General features: G+C 37.7%; 1 protein-coding gene and 1 pseudogene across 1 annotated transcript; both read left to right on the forward strand.

The window, feature by feature from the left end:
* Window positions 1-2,706: 2,706 nt before the first annotated feature.
* On the forward strand, window positions 2,707-3,657 carry OR5H33 (olfactory receptor family 5 subfamily H member 33). The gene has a single exon (XM_002683600.3). It carries the CDS (start codon window positions 2,728-2,730, stop codon window positions 3,655-3,657), a length of 930 nt encoding a protein of 309 aa, XP_002683646.2. The 5' UTR covers window positions 2,707-2,727.
* OR5H13BP (olfactory receptor family 5 subfamily H member 13B, pseudogene) lies at window positions 7,764-8,688 on the forward strand (annotated as a pseudogene).

A 19,460-nucleotide genomic window follows, 5' to 3' on the forward strand; every position in this document is an offset into this window, starting at 1 on the left:
TGTTGTTAAAAGTAAAATCTGGATGTGCAAAATAGCTCTAAGACTATTTTATACTCTTTAATGGTATGTCTGATTAGATTGACTATAATGACTCCACAGGATATGTTGTGGTGAACTAAAACATTAATCAAATTAAAAGTGTATTTAGGGATTTAGGTCATAATGTTTTTAGTGTAAGAAATATGTATTAAATATACATTTATTTAGTTATCCATCTATGTCCTGTCCTCTTTTCCTGCTTCTTATTTTTTTTTAAATTTTATTTATTCACTTATTTTTGGCTACACTCAGTCTTCACCATTATGCACAGGCTTTGTTTAGTTGTGGAGAGCAGGGGCTACTCTCTATTTGTGGTGCATGGGCTTGTCATTGCAGTGGCCTCTCTTGTTGCGGAGCATGGTCTTGAACCCTTGTCCCCTGCTTTGGGAGGTGGATTCGTAACCACTGGAACACCAGGGAAGTCCTTCCTGCTTCTTATTTCCTTTTCACTCAAATTTGCCTTTCTACTTCTTTATCCTCTTTCCTCTCAATTCCCACCTCTCTTTCTTTTGACAACTTTAATGACATTGTTCCTCAAGAAAGAAAATCCACATCTGTTCACATCTTTATTTCATTTTCCTCAATGCTGTGTCACTTGCTTTCATTCAATTCTCATTATCCTACAACCTCTAGTCTATTACAAAATGGAAACTTCTCTCACTAAAGCCACTAGAAGTCTCTCTTTTTTTAAATTTACTTTTTAGTTGAAGGATAATTGCTTTACAGAATCATGTTGGTTTCTGCCAAACATCAACATGAATCAGCCATAGGTATACATATGTCCCCTCTCTCTTGAACCTCCATCCCACCTCCCTCCCCATCACACCCCTCTAGATTGTCACAGAGCCCCAGTTTGAGTTCCTTGAGTCATAGAGCAAATTCCCATTGGCTATCTATTTTACACATGGTAACATTAGTTTCATTCTCACACTCAGTAATCTCTGTTCACTCCTTATCCTACTAGAACATTCATTTTGCTTTAGGCACTGTACTTTCCTTTGTTCTTGCATATTTTCCTCTCTTTAACTTTTCAGTCCCAGTTTTCCAATTTCCTCCTGGTTTCTCTCCATCGCTCTGCTCTGTAGCCATTTGTGGCTCTTTCCTTTTTTCCTTTTGTGTGAGCCACAGCTCCTGGTTTCAAGACAAATGACTAAACTGAAAGGAAACTGGCTCTAACAAATAATGCTAGGAAATTTGGAGAAATCCACTGGAGAAATATGCAGGGACATAAAGTAAGAAGTTAAGCAGTCAACAGCTGAAATCATATCTTAGTGCTAGCTCAGTAAGGGCTGCTGTCATTGCTGCTGAACTTGAGTGCTACAACTCACAATGAAAATGCCACTGTTTTGGGTGCAGGATGCATTTTCTGGGGTCCTGTTATTGCTCCCTTGGTTGACTTTGAACCACAAATCTCTTCTGTTCATATTTGACATCTCTCCCCGCTCTATATATTTCAAATCTAGTGTAGATGAATTTTACTGGTTAACCATAGATCTACTTCCCTCTCCAGGAAAAGTCAGTTTCTAGAACTTTTGGCTTCTAGAGTAAACAACTTTTGTCTGCCACCAAGACATTTGTAATAGAAAAGTCAATCAGATCTAGTAAATGATGTATATACATTTCAATCTCTTTAATATAACTTCCTCACCTTGATTTTCATGCTTTCTTGTTTTAACATTATGAACACCATCCACTGGGTTAGTCATATATGCTATATTTCAGTAACTTCAATGACTTCTAAGTCATTATTTCTATCAAGTCCTTATTGAATGACACCACTAAGTCTATGCGATCTGGATGTTCAGAGATGGCTCCTTGCAAAAATGGGCCACTGCATCTGAGTTCTCAATCTCAAATTTTGATTATTATTCCCAGCTACCAAGTGACAATCTCTTTTACTAACTCTCCTTCATATCTATTATGCTATCAAGTCCTAATGACTTAAATCTAATTAATTTTGATCTCTTTGTCTTCCTCAAAACTCCCAATATCATAGCACACAATGACTTAAGAATTTCAAATGCATTTTAATCACTGAAGGACATATATAAAATGCATATTACTGGTATTCATGACCTGCTGAATCAGTTTCTATGATAATACCTCAGAATTTATTTTTGTACCAAAACTCCCCCAGAAAATTCTGATGTGTAATCTGGTTTGGGAATCATGGACAAGAGTCATAGATTCCTGATTAGTATTTCCACAACTGGTCATTCACCCTGCAGTCTATTTTCTACAACCAAATATTTAATTTCAAAAATAAATGATGATGCCAATCCCTGTTTTAAAGTTTTCAATGAATGCCTATCCTTAAAGAATAAAGTTCAAGATCTTTCACATAGCACTGATTACTTTTATAATCCAGGCCCTTCTAACCACTTACTTTTGACACTATATTCACCTTGAAAACGCAGGATAGTTTTCCCATAAATTTGCTCATGTTCAGAATGTCTTTCTTCTCTTCTACATCTATTCATGACTGTTTACATTTTAAAATAATATGATTGCATTTTGCCAAAATAGCAACTGCTACAAATACTTTTTATGTTTTTAGTAAGAGTAAATAAAGGGCATTCATTCTAGTGCATGGTTCTGTTACTCTCAATGAATTTTCTTTTAAGAATTCTTGTGAAATTTTCTTTTTCCATTTATTGCATTGTATTTCAGAGGTCATCTATCAAGGATATGGAAACAAAAAATGTAACAGAGCTGACAGAGTTCATTCTCACAGGACTTACACATCAACCAGAGTGGCAGATCCCCCTGTTCCTTCTGTTCTTGATGATATACCTCATCACCATTGTGGGAAACCTTGGTCTAATCATGCTCATCTGCAATGACCCTCACCTTCACATCCCCATGTACTTATTCCTTGGGAATCTGGCCTTTGTGGATACTTGGTTATCCTCCACAGTGACCCCCAAAATGCTGCTCAACTTCTTTACCATGAGCAAAATGATCTCTCTTTCTGAATGTAAGATACAGTTTTTTTCCTTTGCAATTTGCGTAACCACAGAATGTTTTCTGCTGGCAACAATGGTGTTTGATCGTTATGTGGCCATATGCAAACCATTACTTTATCCAGTGATCATGACCAATAGACTATGTATCTGGCTATTAGTTTTGTCATTTTTAGGTGGCATCTTCCATGCCATAATTCATAATGCTTTTTTACTCAGATTAACCTTCTGCAATTCCATCATAGTAAATCACTTTTATTGTGACATTATACCATTGTTTAAGATTTCCTGTACTGATCCTTCCATTAATTTTCTTATAGTATTCATTTTTGCTGGATCAATACAGACATTCACCATTTCCATTGTTCTTGTCTCTTATACACTTGTTCTCTTTACAATCTTAAAAAAGAAGTCTCTACAAGGAGTAAGGAAGGCCGTCTCCACCTGTGGAGCCCACCTCCTGTCTGTCTCTTTATACTATGGGCCTCTTCTCTTCATGTATGTGCTCCCTGGATCTGCACAAGAAAATGATCAGAATATGATGGACTCTCTGTTTTACACTGTCATAATTCCTTTCTTAAATCCAATAATTTATAGCCTGAGAAATAAGAAAGTCATAGACTCACTGACAAAAATGTTAAAGAGAAATGTTTAGCTATCATATTAATAAGTATTCTCTTTTCATTAAAACACTATAAAACTATACAATTAGATGTGTCTATGTGTTGATTATTATTTAAAAGTTTTTGCATTTACAGTTGTACTATTCTTTTATTGACTTATTCCCAGGCGGCTCAGTGGTAAAGAATCTGCCTGCCAATACAGGAGACACAGGAGATGTGGGTTCGATCCTTGGGTCAGGAAGATCCCCTGGAGGAGTAAATAGCAACCCACTCCAGTATTCTTGACTGGAATATCCCATGTACAGAGGAGCCTGGTGGGCTACAGTCCATGAGGTCGCAAGAAGTCAGACACGACTGAGCAACTAAGCATCAGTTCATTTCAGTTCAGTTCAGTCACTCAGTCGTGTCTGACTCTTTGCGACCCCATGAACCACAACACGCCAGGCCTCCCTGTCCATCACCAACTCCCGGAGTCCACCCAAACCATGTCCACTGAGTCAGTTATACCATCCAACTATCTCATCCTCTATCATCCCCTTCTTCTGCCCTCAATCTTTCCCAGCATCAGGGTCTTTTCCAATGAGTCAGCTCTTTGCATAATGTGGCCAAAGAATTGGAGTTTCAGCTTCAATATCAGTCCTTCCAATGAATCCCAGGACTGATCTCCTTTAGGATGGAATGGTTGGATGTCCTTGCAGTCCAAGGGACTCTCAAGAGTCTTCTCCAACACCACAGTTCAAAAGCATCAGTTCTTCAGGACTCAGCTTTCTTCACAGTCCAACTCTCACATCCATACATGACCACTGGAAAAACCATAGCGTTGACTAAGCATACAAGATGTTAGTATCTAATAAGTTTCTTTAAACAACTTTGTATTTTAATTATTTATGTCATACCTAAAAAATTAGAGCAGAAAACAAGAATGAAAAAATTTTACAGGCTTATATGTTGTTCAATGTGGCTCTATAAATACATTCAGTTGTAAAATAGTGCAGGCTCTGTGAACAGGACTTGATTATGATATCTTTGCTATTTCTACAGCCATGTAGCCTGGAAACTCATATCAAATTTAACTCTGTATGGAGGCGGGTTTGTGTTTGGAGTGAACAGAAGTAATTCCCAGGAATTTTGCTAGCAATCAAAAGGCCTATTATTCCACATTATCTGAGGTATGATAAATTTCACTTCTTTGGGGATAAACTCCATACCACACAGAGAAATAAAGAGAAATGAGAAAGCAGTGAGGGAAAAATGGTATGGGAGCTAAGACAATGAAGACAGAGCTACACTGTTAAGAGATCCTCTTACCTTAATATGTTTCTTAGAGAAAGGGAAAGAGGTGAGTTGCCTCTTAACTGTAAATGATTCTTCTATATGTCCTTTCTAGGTGTGTCTGTATGTTATAGAGCAACCTGAAAAACGTCACTATTTCAGAATGCTAAAAGACTAGACTGATAATTTAAATTGGATAGACATAGAGAATAAGAGAGAAATGGTAGAACAGGAGGAAAATAGTCAAAAACTTCTTGAAAACAAAATCCAGGAATGAACAGCTTCACTAGGAAGTTTTACCAAACATACAAAGAACTTATTTCAAAAGAAATAAGAGAAAATATTCCCAAATTTATTCTGTTAATGTTTACCACCATTACCTTGATACCAAAACAAAAGACATTATTAAAAAAATAATATTGCAGTGCAATAACTTTGAAGGATATAGATGAAATCAAATTCAACACTACCCAAAAGTATCATATACCATAATGAAGCAGGATTCATTCCAGGGTCAAGGATGATTCATGCAAATCAATAAACATCATATCAACAAAAGGAAAGAAAAAAAACCATATGATCATCTCAGTAGATTTAGAAAAAAACACTTGATAAAATTCAACATCCATTCTTGAATTAACTATCACCAAAGTAGATATAGAGGGAACATATCTCAATATCAGTTCAGTTCAGTTCAGTTGCTCAGTCATGTCCGACTCTTTGCGACCCCATGAACCGCAACACGCCAGGCCTCCCTGTCCATCACCAACTCCTGGAGTCCACCCAAACCCATGTCCATCGTGTCAGCGATGCCATCCAACCATCTCATCCTCTGTCATCCCCTTCTCCTCTGGCCCTCAATCTTTCCCAGCACCAGGGTCCTTTCAAATGAGTCAGCTCTCCTCATCAGGTGGCCAAAGTATTGGAGTTTCAGCTTCAACATCAGTCCCTCCAATGAGCACCCAGGACTGATCTCCTTTAGGATGGACTGGTTGGATCTCCTTGCAGTCCTAGGGACTTTCAAGAGTCTTCTCCAACACCACAGTTCAAAAGCATCAATTCTTTGGTGCTCAGCTTTCTTTATAGTCCAACTCTCACATCCATACATGACTACTGGAAAAACCATAGCCTTCACTAGACGGACCTTTGTTGGCAAAGTAATGTCTCTGCTTTTTAATATGCTGTCTAGGTTGGTCATAACTTTCTTTTCAAGGAGCAAAAGTCTTTTAATTTCATGGCTGCAATCACCATCCACAGTGATTTTGGAGCCCAGAATAATAAAGTCAGCTACTGTTTCCACTGTTTCGCCATCTATCTGCCATGAAGTGATGGGACCAGATGCCATGATTTTAGTTTTCTGAATGTTGAGCTTTAAGTCAACTTTTTCACTCTCCTCTTTCACTTTCATCAAAAGGCTCTTTAGTTCTCCTTCACTTTCTGCCGTAAGGGTGGTGTCATCTGCATACCTGAGGTTATTGATATTTCTCCCGGTAATCTTAATATACAAAAAGCCATTTACAACAAACCCACAGTCAATATAATACTCAATGGTGAAGAGCTGAAATTTAGGAAAGAAACAAAGATGCTCACTCTCACCATTTCTATACAATATCATATTGGAAGTCTTAGTCACAGAAACCAGACAAGAAAAAAGAAATGAAAGGTACTCAAATTGTAACGGGAAATGTGAACTGTCACTATTTGCCAATGAGATAACACTTATATAGAGAAGTACCAAGACTCCATCCAAAACCTATTAGAACTAGTAAATTAATTCAGCAAGGTATCAGGATACAAGATTAATATACAGAAATCGGTTGCATTTCTTTACACTAACAATGAAATACCAGGAAAAGAAAATAGAAAACAATTATTCTATTTAAAACTGCATCAAAAAATAACTAGGAATAAATTTAACTAAGCAAGTGAAGACCTATATACAAAACTTTAAAACACTGATAAATAAAACTGAAAATGACTTAAAGAATTGGAAAGATATGCTCTTGGATTGGAAGAATTAATTAAGCTAAAGTGGCCATAGTACACAAAGCAATCAGTGCATTTAATGTAATCCCTATCAAAATATCCAGGATACTTTTCACAGATAGAACAAATAACCTATGGAACAATGAGACCCCAGATTGCCAAATGTGACTTGGGGAAAAATAATAACAAAGCTTGATATATATATATATATATATATATAAAACCCTTCTATATTTCAGACAATATGACAAAGTTACAGTAATCAAAACAGAATGTTTTGGGCAAAAAAACCACAGACATATAGAACAATGGAACAGACTGGCTATGAGTTATCAATCAATTTTTAATGAAAATCTATCCAGTCAACTAAATGACTTCTCTGTTCTTCACTGACCACCCCCTTCACATCAAATATGTCACCAAAGTGATGACTCTACATTGTGAATTATTTTGCATTCTCTTCCCTCTCCTCTCAAGTCATTTTGCCCAGGGCTAGTTGGCTAGTGGTAAAGAACCCACTTGCCAATGCAGGAGATATAAGAGCAGGTTCAATCCCCAGGTCGGGAACAACCCCTGGAGCTGGAGAAGGCAACCCACTCCAGTATTCTTGCATGGAGAATCCCATGGACAGAGGAGGCCTGGTGGGCTGCTGTCCATAGGGTCACAGAGAGTCAGACACAATTAAAGTGACTTAGCATACATGTAGGCATATTTCATCCAAATAGATCTCATCTATTATAGAGGTAATAAAATTAAGAGGGCATTCGGATATGCATGGTTTATTTCAACTCTCATTCCCATTTACTCAAGTTGAAAATTCTTTGTCTTTATTTCTGGTTTACTCCACTTCATTTCAGGTTATACCCAGTGAGGACATGGAAAGGAAAATGCAACGTTGCTGACAGAATTCATTCTCACAGGACTTCACATATCAGCCAGAAGGGCAAATTCCCCTGTTCTTTCTGTTCTTGGTGATATATCTCCTCACCATCATGGGAAACCTTGGCCTGATTGCTCTCATCTGCAATGATCCTCACCTTCACATCCCCATGTACTTATTCCTTGAGAATTTGGCCTTGGTGCATGCCTGGATATCATCCACAGTGACTCCCCAGTTGCTGGTCAGTTTCTTTGCAAAGAGCAAAATGATGTCTCTCACTGAATGTAAGATACAATTTGTTTTCCTTTGGAACCAGAATAACCACTGAATGCTTTTTGCTGGCAACAGCAGTATATGATTGCTATGTGGCCATTTGCAAACCATTACTTTATCCAGTTATTATGACCAATAGACTATGCATTCAGCTATTAGTTTCATCATTTTTAGGTGGCCTTTTCCATGCCATACTTCATAATATAACTTTTATTAAGATTGACCTTCTGTAATTTTAATATAATACATCACTTTTACTGTGAATTTGTACCACTATTTAAGGTTTCCTGTACTGACCCTTCCATTAATTTTCTGATGCTATTTATTTTCTCTTGGTCAATACAGATGTTCAGCATTCTTACTGTTCTCATCTCTTACACATTTATTATTTTTACAGTCTTAAAAAAAGAAGTTGGTATAAGGCATAACTAAGGCCTTCTCCACCTGTGGGGCCCACCTCCTATCTGTTTCTTTATACTATGGGCCTCTTCTTGTCATGTATATATGCTCTAGGTCTGTACAAGCAGATGATCAAAATATGATGTACTCTCTGTTTTACATGACCATAATTCCTTTCTTAAATCCAATTATCTATAGCTTGAGAAATAAAGTCATAGATTCACTGGCAAAAGTATTGAAGAAGAATGCTTAGATTTCATATTCATATCAGTTCACTTTTTACTGAAAGTCATAAACTGTGCAGATTAGATGGTGCTACTGTTGACCAGGGTTCAAAGTGTTTTGCAGTTATCATTATTACCCTAAGTGTTTTAAAGAATTAAGCTGAGAGTACTAATAAGCATCTGAAACTCTATGTACGTTACTCAAAAAAGTAGATAAAATTCTAATCAAGTGTTCATGTTATACCAAAAAAATTAAAGATGAAAACAAATTAAAATCTTCTGCACATATCTTCTCAATATGTCTTCATAAATGCATTAAGCACTATGATAGTATATTCACTCTTAAAAAAATTGAAATATGATGTCTTTAATATTAAGAAACCTGCACAGCCTGAAGAATCATATCATGTTTATCTCCCCAGTGGTGACAGGCCTGTGTTTGAATAAACAGAGCAAATTTCAGGAATTCTGCTAGCCATTGAACAGTGTTCTATTTCACTCTATGTGGGACATAGTAAATTTCACTTTTTTGTAGAGTTTCAACTCTTTGTGCTCCAATTGTGCCCAGTTGTTCAATTGTGTCTCAATCTTTGCAACCCTATGGATTGTAGCCTACCAGGCTCCTCTGTCCATGGAATTTCCCAGGCAAGAATACGGGCTGGGTTGCCATTTCCTCCTGCACAGGGTCTTCCAACCCAAGGATTGAGCCTGCATCTTATGCATTGGCAGGCAGGTTCTTTACCACTGAGCCACCTGGGAAGCCGTGCAACTCTCTAATCACACAAAAAAGGCAACAGAAATGAGTAGCCAATAAAAATGAAAAATGAGAAAGGAGTTAAAGCAGGAAAAATCAGGTCAAATTGCAAGAGGATACTCTTAGCTCAACGTGTCTCTCTAACAAGAAGAGCGAGGATGTCTCTCACTATCTTTCCTCTTGAATGGTTCTGTCCAGTTTGTGGGTATGTTGTAAGGTAATCTGAAAAGCTTTACTGATTGAGAAAGCTAAACAACGAGACTGAAGATTTAATTGTTATGGGCATAGAAAGGAAAAAAAGAAGTAGCAGAATAGGAAGGAAATGGTCTCAACTTTCATACAATTTTGAGAAATGCGAAACTAATCAGAAAAAAGAAGTAATATGTATAGATTATTAGAATGTGTTGTTAACAAGAGGCTTCAAGTGCATATTACCAAAGTACAACTAACATTAAAATGATCTATCAGAGTTCAATGAGTAGCTGGGAAAGACATGAAAATGAGCAAAAGTTTGCATGATTTATGCCACCACAATCCTTAAATGTTAGCTTTTGTCACAATCCATACTCTAAGAATAATAAGTGATTCATCTTCAGGTCTATCTCTGACCTTCCAGTCTCACCACTGATTCCATACACATTCCTACTAACACCATTGATGCCCTCACTCTAAAACTACTCACCTCTGTCATTTTCAACATTCTTGATACTTCTACTATTTGGTTATGTTCCAAAAATTGTTGTCAGATTATTTGTTATAAAAGAACTCTGATTTATATTTCTCTTCAATAATTTTTAGTGAATTGTATTGCTATCAGATTATGTATATAGAGTATACCTATCTAGAAATCTCTATATGCATATGTATATTTGTTTATGTGTATTTACATATTGTGTAATTTATAAACATATCTATCCTAACTATCTGTCTTACTCTGCATTTGTTCATGTTGCCATTATTTGGGGTCTTTCCCCAAAAAATCTTGATTTAACTCCAAATTCTCTTCTTCCACTATTCTCCTAATGGACCCAATGCTATAACCAAAATGAATGACTGAAACTCTTCTGGACAAATGTTCCTCTCAGGTACATGTTTGTTTTCATACAGGTCTCTCCAGTGGAACATTCTCCCCAAGTATGTCCATCTTCATTTGAAATTATAACAGTCCTTCCTTCAAGGTCTATCTTAAATGTTATATCTTCTACAACACATTTCCAGAACACCTCAAAGAGAAAAATAATGCTGCCTCATTTTGAAACATTGAATACTTTATTTAGGCTCTTAGGCCATTGATATCATTGTGTAATTCTTATTTGGGGCTTATAAGCTATTTTTAGGTTACAGTTTAGAAATCTCACTATTCTCTCATTCATTCCTATGTGGTACTTAGCAGAGTTGCTTACACACATGAGGTCCTAAATAAATATTTATGCAATATATGTAAACTTGAAATGATTCTGACAGCACAAATATTTCAAATGAAGCATGAATGCATCACTTACTTTTCAGTCTTTCACTAAGCCCACAGAGATTACTAGGCCTGGGATGGCTACTCTATGTCAAGGACCTTCATGTTTTTCTTTCAAGATGATCACAAGCATCACACACCTAAAGTGAATTAATCTTGTTCTTCTTAGAAAGAGGATCGGCTCCAGTGATAGAGTATGACAAAATATCAGGGTGAAGCTCTTTAGTTAGACATTTGGGTTAAAGATACAAACCATATAAATATTTACAACAAATAACATTATTACATATTTTTGGAGGTGCAGCTCACAAGATTATGATCTGCTTTCCTTTTGCTTCTTGAGGACGTCACCAAACCCCAGAAAGCAAGTGAAAGGATAACAGTCATGATGCTTTCATTATTTTTCACTAGGGAATCTATGTATTTCCATATATCTATAATGCATTCATTTTTTTTTTGCTGTATAATATTCCCATTGTTCTGATTTTTTTTTTCCTGTAATTTTAAGTTTTGCTTTTTCATACACATATAGTTATGACCCAAAGACTACACTGCTAAAATAAGCAAATGATATATGTGTTTTATAATCATAAAAGTTTGTTTCCCTAATTGGCCTTTTGTTTGAATGAAAAGGTTGACAACAAGCTATGAGTATGTGAGCATGGTTTACCTGTCAAGTCCTTCTTTAGGTTGGGTGGGTATGAAGAAGGCACCGGGGGTCTCTCAGAAACTCAGGCTTCCTATGTAGCCTTCTGTTGAACGTGTCTAATCTAGAGATTCTACTGCTCTGATGTGACTTTCAAAAAAGACCTTAACTATTTTATGCTTTCCAGAAATTCACCAAATCTCTTCACTGATGTTTTCCCATTCTTACTTCTATTAAACATTTTTTTCATTTTTGTATATCATATACGTCATTTCAGTACCATGTTGGAAAAGATGTCAAGTATGAACTTGAACAAAGCTCAAGAAACTATGAAATTAAATTACATATATATTATTTAATGGTATTTAGATGCAATGAACTATCACATTGCTTATCACAATGCCAAGTTCATCCAGTTGTCTGGAACACTACTTATATTGGATTAAACTACACATTGGAGATGCTAATAATATAACATAAATACTCTTTATTATGAAGCTGTATTGATTTTCTTAACCTGGAGATTTAAAAGTCTCCACAGTTCCTTTCTCTTTATGTACATTTATAAACATTTTTTTCTCATCAATATCTGATGCTGTTGAGAAGTTTCACAATATTATCCTATAGAGTGTTCAAATAGGGCTACCCAGCCTGTCCAGTGGTTAAGACTCCACCTTGCAATGCAGAGGATACTGGCTCAATCTCTGGTCTGGGAAGATCCCACATGCGTGTTTTTCTGGAATTCCCTCCCTTCCCTATGATCCAGCACATGTTGGCTATTTGATCACTGGTTCCTTGGTCTTTTCTAAACCCAGTTTGGACATGTGGAAGTTCTCAGTTCATGAAATGCTGAAGCCTAGCTTGAAGGATTTTGAGCATAACCTTGCTAGCATGGGAGATGAGTATAATTGTCCAGTAGTCTGAACATTCTTTAGTACTGCCCTTCTTGGGAATTGGGATGAGGACTAGTCCTGTGGCCACTTCTGGGTTTTAAATTTGCTGACATATTAAGTGCAGCACTTTAATAGTATCATCTTTTAGGATTTTAAATAGCTGGAATTCTGTCACCTCCACTAGCTTTATTGGCAGCAGTGATTCCTAAGGCCCACTTGACTTCACACTCCAGAATGTCTGGCTCTGGGTGACTGACCACACCATTGTGGTTATCTGGGTCATTAAGATCTTTTCTGTATATTTTTGCCATCTCTTCTTGATCTCTTCTGCATCTCTTAGGTCTTTATCATTTCTGTCCTTAATTGTGCCCATTTTTAGATGAAATGTTCCTTTGATATTTCCAATATTCTTGACGAGATCTCTAGTCTTTCCCATTCTGTTGTTTTCCTCTATTTCTTTGCATTGTTCATTGAAGAAGGCCTTCTTGTCCCTCTTTGCTATTCTCTGGCACTCTGCATTTAGTTGAGAGTAGCTTTCCCTTTATCCCTTGCTTTTGGCTTCTCTTCTTTCCTCAGCTATTTGTAAAGCTTCCTCAGACAACTACTTTGGCTTCTTGCATTTTTCTTTGGGATGGCTTTGCTCAATGACTCCTGTACAATATTATGAACCCCTGTCCATAGTTCTTCAGGCACTCTGTTTACTAGACCTAATCTCTTGAATCTCTTTGTCACCTCTACTGTGTATTCAGAGGGGATTTGATTTAAGTCATAGCTGACTGGCCTAGTGGTTTTCCCCACTTTCTTTAGTTTAAGCCTGAATTTTTCTACAAAGAGCTGATGATCTGACCCACAGTCAGCTCCAGGTCTTGTTTTTCCTGACTGTATAAAGTTTCTCCATCTTCAGCTACAAAAATGTAATCAATTTCATTTCAGTATTGACCATTTGATGATGTCCATATTTAAAGTCATCTCTTGTGCTGTTGAAAAGGGTGTTTGTTATGATCAGTGGGTTCTCTTGGAAGAGTTCTGTTGGCCTTTGCCTTGTTTAATTTTGTGCTCCAAGGCCAAATCTATCTGTTACTCCAGGTATCTCTTTACTTCCTACTTTTGCACTCCAAATCCCTATGAATAGGACATACATCTTTTTCGGTTTTAGTTCTAGGAAGTCTTGTAGATCTTCAAGTGTACCAACTGTCAACTTTGGCACCCATAAACACTTTTTTTAAACTGTAATTAAACTTCAAATAAGGATAACTGTAAGGACATAATTCTACCAATAACGATGCAATTGTGCTGTGTACAATCACAAATGCATCAAAAGGGGGCTTCCCTGGCAGTCCAGTGGTTACGAATCTGCCTGCCCAATGCAAGGGACATGGGTTCAATCCTTGTTCAGGAAGATTCCACATGCCATGGGACAAATAAGCCTGAGTGCCACAACTACTAAGCCTGTGCTCTAGAGCCTGTGACCCACAACTGCTGAAGCCAGTGACTCTGGTGCCTGAGCTGCGCAACAAGAGAAGTCACCATGATAGAAAGCTCATGCACCTCAAGGAAGAGTAGTCCCTGTTCACTGCAACTAGAGAAAGCCTGCACAGAAGACCTGCAGCAACGAAGACCCAGTGTAGCCACAAATAAGTAAATAAATTATTTTAAAAGGCACTAAGAGGAAAAATATTTGCTCTTTAATATCTGGTAACTGAAACACAATGATGTTAAATTGACAAGGATTAATCATAAGATATTTACTCAATACATCTTATGATAAGGGAATAATAGTGTAGGGAAAAGTAAGACATTTGTTGTACACAAGCACGAACACATACACCATAATGTACTCTTATCAAAGTAAGGAAGAAATACTAAAGGCATTTTGTAACTGATCTCATGGTATTTATAACTACTTTCTTCTACTTCCAAATCCATTTTCCCTTTACTTTCATAAAGTACTGTAGTTAGTCACTATTCTTTATCTGGTGGGGTGACCCAAATCATCATTCTCAAAGAGTCTAGAAAATTTGAAGTTCTGCCCAATTAAAAAAAAAATTATTGGGGGCTTCCCTGGTGGCTCAGCTGTAAAAAAGTCACCTGCCAATGCAGGAAATGAGGGCTCAATCCCTGGGTTGGGAAGATCCCTCAGAAAAGGAAATGGCAACAACTCCAGTATTCTTACCTGGGAAATCCCATAGACAGAGGAAGCTCGTGGGCTACAGTCCATGGGGTTGCAAAAGAGTCAGACATGACTTAGCAACACAACAATAACAATAGCTGATTTACAATGTTATGTTAGTGTCTGCAGTATAGCAAAGTGACTTAGTTATACATATATCCACTCTTTTTAAGATTCTTTTCCAATGTAGGTTATTCAGATCAGATCAGATCAGATCAGTTGCTCAGTCGTGTCCAACTCTTTGCGACCCCATGAATCGCAGCACGCCAGGCCTCCCTGTTCATCACCAACTCCCGGAGTTCACTGAGACTCATGTCCATCGAGTCAGTGATGCCATCCAGCCATCTCATCCTCTGTCTTCCCTTCTCCTACAGAGTATTAAATAGAGTTCTCTGTGCTATATAGTAGGTCCTTATTAGTTATCTGTTTCATATATGGTAGTGTGCATGTGACATTCCCAATCTTCCAATTTATCCCTTTCCTTTTACCCCCTAGTAACTATAAGTTTGTTTTCTAAATCTGTAACTCTATTTCTGTTTTATAGATAAATTCATTTGTAGGCTTTTTCAAGATTCTACATGTAAGTGATATCATAATTATCTTTCTCTGTCTGATTTACTTTATTCATGATGACAATCTCTAGATTCATTCATGTTGCTTCATTTGTTGAAGTTTGCCATTGAAATAAGTTTCAGAGACTAGTACTTCTAAGAGATGCTCTGAGGGATTTTCTTTTTCCAGACACAATTTTCTTTATCCCGTTATGGAGCAGTAGTCCAATTTCCCTTGGTAGTCAGAATCAGTCACTTCTGGTGATTTAGCCTTCCTTGCCTGATGATTCAGAGGAATGAGGACCCCAAAGTGGCCCAGTAGCACTCTTAAGATCCTACTCAATGGAATCACTGCTGTGTGTGCTGGTGGAAGTATTCTTCCCTCTGGCTATAAGGACTCTCAACCTCTGAGCATAATATCTTGGAAAATGAAGTTAACTTGTCTAGTGGATCTCTAGATGTAATACTGAGTGGTGCCATTTCTATTTCTACTTCTTGATTTTTGACCTATGAATCCTAGCTATCTGAGAAACAGTATTGATTTTAAAAGCACACAGCCTTCTGAAGAAACTTGATCACCTATGGTACTGTCCATCCAGGAAGTACTGTAACTGAGTTATAAAAGGCCGTTTTAACTAGGTAAAACAAGTGAACTCAATAGTAATGGGGCCATCACCACATTTCATTTGCTGTTGAAGTAAGCTGAGCAGTAGATAAGTAATCTTGTAAGTCCACAGATAGTTGTTTTGGCAGAAACACAGTCTGCAGGGAAGGAAACTCAGTATCTAGAGTTAGTATCTATTCTAATAAGGACAAAACACTGACCTTTCCACAATGGAAAATTGTCCAATGTAATCAATCTGTCACCAGGAAGCTAGCTGATCAGCTTGATAAACAGTACACTATCAAGGACTCATTGTTGGTCTCTGCTGGCAGACTGGGCACTAAGATGTGGCCATGGACAGGCTGGCCATGGTGAGTAGAAGCCCATGTTGCTGATCCCACAGGTAAACTTTATTCCTGCCACCATGGTCCCCTTTGAGTCCATTTGGTGTTGACCAGGGTGGCTGAAGAAAAATGTTGACTGGTATTCATGACTGGGTCATCCTGTCCACTTCGTTATTAAAGTCCTTCACTGCTGAAGTCATCCTTAATTGAGCATTCACATCAGACACAAATATATTTATGATTTTTCCCATTTAGAGGGAAATATCCACATACTTCTTCTTCAGATATTCTTGCCATCAATTTTCCAGTAGTATTGTTTCAAAGTCCCTTACCATCCAGCCAAACTATTGGTTAAAGCCCACGAATCACTATATAATCACATACCTGGCCATTTATCTTTACAGGCAAGTAAGCTATCGGGTATCCAAGTTCTGTACCTTGGGAAGATATTCCATCATACTCTCTGCCAGGGAAGTCACAGAGTGGGAGTAGTGTTAGAGTAGTCCACTTTGGGATGGTGTCTGCATATGATGCAGAACCATTGGTAAACCAGATCCAGGTCTTCTATTTCTCTGTTAATTATAGACAACCCCTACCCCTGTTATTAGGCCACAAGTGCAGGCTGGGATAGAGAATCCAGTGCAGCAGGCATGGGAACCATGGGCATTTGGGTTGCTTCTTCATAGACATCACTGGTACCTTCAAGGCTTGCTCAGGCTAGAACATGTACATACCACTTGCATTTAATAATGGTGTGACAGTGTACTCCCAATTTAATGGCCTGGCAATCATACAACACCCAATTCAGGAAAGGCAGCTCAGATGCCATGTAAAACTGATGACCCATTGTTAAGCATTCAGTCTGAGCCACCAGGGAAGCCCCTAATAAGGCACAGGGCAGGCTAATAGCTGTTCTTCACATGCTGCTATTCAGTGGCTCCATTACATCCAACTCTGCAACCCCATGGACTGCAGCATGCCAGGTTTGCCTGTCCTTCACTGTCTCCAGGAGTTTGTTCAAACTCATGTCCATTGAGTTAATGATGCCATCCAACCATCTCACCCTGTCGCCCCATTTTTTCTCATGCCCTCAATCTTTCCCAGCATCAGGGTCTTTTTTAATGTGTCAGCACTTCACATCAGGTGCCCAAAGTATTGGAGCGTCAACTTCAGCATCAGTCCTTTCAATGAATATTCAAGGTTTATTTCTTTTAGGATTAACTGGTTTGATCAACTTGCTGGCCAAGATAATCTTAAGAGCCTTCTCCAGCATTAAATTCTGAAAGCATTTAATCAATTCTTTGGCGCTCAGCCTTCTTTATGGTCCAACTCTCAAATCTGTACATGACTACTGGAAAAACCATAGCTTTGACTATACAACGGTTCTATGAAGACCTACAAGATCTTCTAGAACTAACACACAAAAAAGCTGTCCTTTTCATCATAGGGGACTGGATTGCAAAGTAGGAAGTCAAGAGATATCTGGAGTTACAGGCAAATTTGGCCTCTGAGTACAAAATGAAACAGGGGAAAGGTTAACAGAGTTTTGCCAAGAGAATGCATTGGTCACAGCAAACACCTTCTTCCAGCAACACAAGAGATAACTCTACACATGACATCACCAGATGGTTAATATCAAAATCATATTGATTATATTCTTTGCAGCCAAAGATGGAGAAGCTCTATACAGTCAGCAAAAACAAGACTGGCATCTGACTGTGGCTCAGATCATTAACTCCTTATTACAAAATTCAGATTTAAATTGAAGAAAGTAGGGAAAACCACTAGACCATTCACGTATGACCTAAATCAATCTTATGATTATACAGTAGAAGTTACAAATAGATTGAAAGGATTAGATCTGACAGAGTGCCTGAAGAACTATGAACAGAGGTTTGTGACATTGTACAGGAGGCAGTGATCCAAACTATCCTCAAGAAAACGAAATACAAAAAAAAAAAAGAAAACGAAATACAAAAAGGCAAAATGATTGTCTGAGGAGGCCTTGCAAATAGTTGAGAAAAGAAGAGAAGCAAAAGGCAAAGAGAAAAGGAAAGATATACCCATTTGGTTACAGAGTTCCTAAGAACATCAAGGAGAGATAAGAAAGCCTTTTTCAGTAATCAATTCAAAGAAACAGAAAAAAAAAATAGAATGGGAAAGACTAGAGTTCTCTTCAAGAAAATTAGAGATATCAAAGGAACATTTCATGCAAAGATGGGCACAATAAAGGACAAAAACAGTATGGACCTAAGAAGCAGAAGATGTTAAGAAGAGGTGGCAAGAATATACAGAAGAACTATACAGAAAAGATCTTCATGACCCAGATAACCATGATGGTGTGATCACTCACCTAGAGCTAGACATCCTGGAATGCGAAGTCAAGTGGGCCTTAGGAAGCATCACCACAAACAAAAAGAGTGAAGGTGATGGAATTCCGGTTGAGCTAATTAAAATCTTAAAAGATGATGCTGTTAAATAGCTGCACTCAATATGCCAGCAAATTTGGAAAACTCAGCAGTGGCCACAGGACTGGAAAAGGTCAGTTTTCATTTCAATCCCAAAAAAGGCAATGCCAAAGAATGTTCAAACTACTGCACAGTTGCACTCATCTCTCACATTAGCAAAGGAACACTCATTCTCCAAGCAAGGTTTCAATAGTATATGAACAATGACTTCCATTTGTTCAAGCTGGATTTAGAAAAGGCAGAGGAATCAGAGATCAAATTGCCAACATCCATTGGATCCTTGAAAAAGCAGGAGAGTTCCAGAAAAACATCTACTTCTGCATTACTGACTATGCCAAAACCTTTGACTGTGTGGATCACAATAAACTGTGGAAAATTCTTAAAGTGATGGGGATACCACATCATCTTACCTGCCTCCTGAGAAATCTGTATACAGGTCAAGAAGCAAGAGTTAGAACTGGACATGAAACAATGGACTGGTTCCAAATTTGGAAAGAGTACGTCAAGGCTATATATTGTCACCATGCTTATTTAACTTATACACAGAGTACATCATGAGAAATGCTGGGCTGGATGAAACACCAGCTGGAATCAAGATTGCTGGGAGAAATATCAATAACCTCAGATATGCAGATGACACCACTGTTATGGCAGAAAGTGAAGAAGAACTAAAGAGGCTCTTGATGAAAATGAATGAGGGGCTGGTGCACTGGGACAACCCAGAGGGATGGTGTGGGAGGGAGGATGGAGGAGGGAAGAGGGTTCAGGATGGGGAACACATGTACACCTGTGGTGGATTCATTTCGATATTTGGCAAAACTAATACAATTTTGTAAAGTTTAAAAACAAAATAAAATTTAAAAAAAAAGAAAGAAAGAAAAAGCAAGAGAGCTCCAGGAAAAA

This window comes from Bos taurus, chromosome 1 (assembly GCF_002263795.3).
Source record: "Bos taurus isolate L1 Dominette 01449 registration number 42190680 breed Hereford chromosome 1, ARS-UCD2.0, whole genome shotgun sequence".
In the NCBI taxonomy this organism is placed as follows: Eukaryota; Metazoa; Chordata; class Mammalia; order Artiodactyla; family Bovidae; genus Bos; species Bos taurus.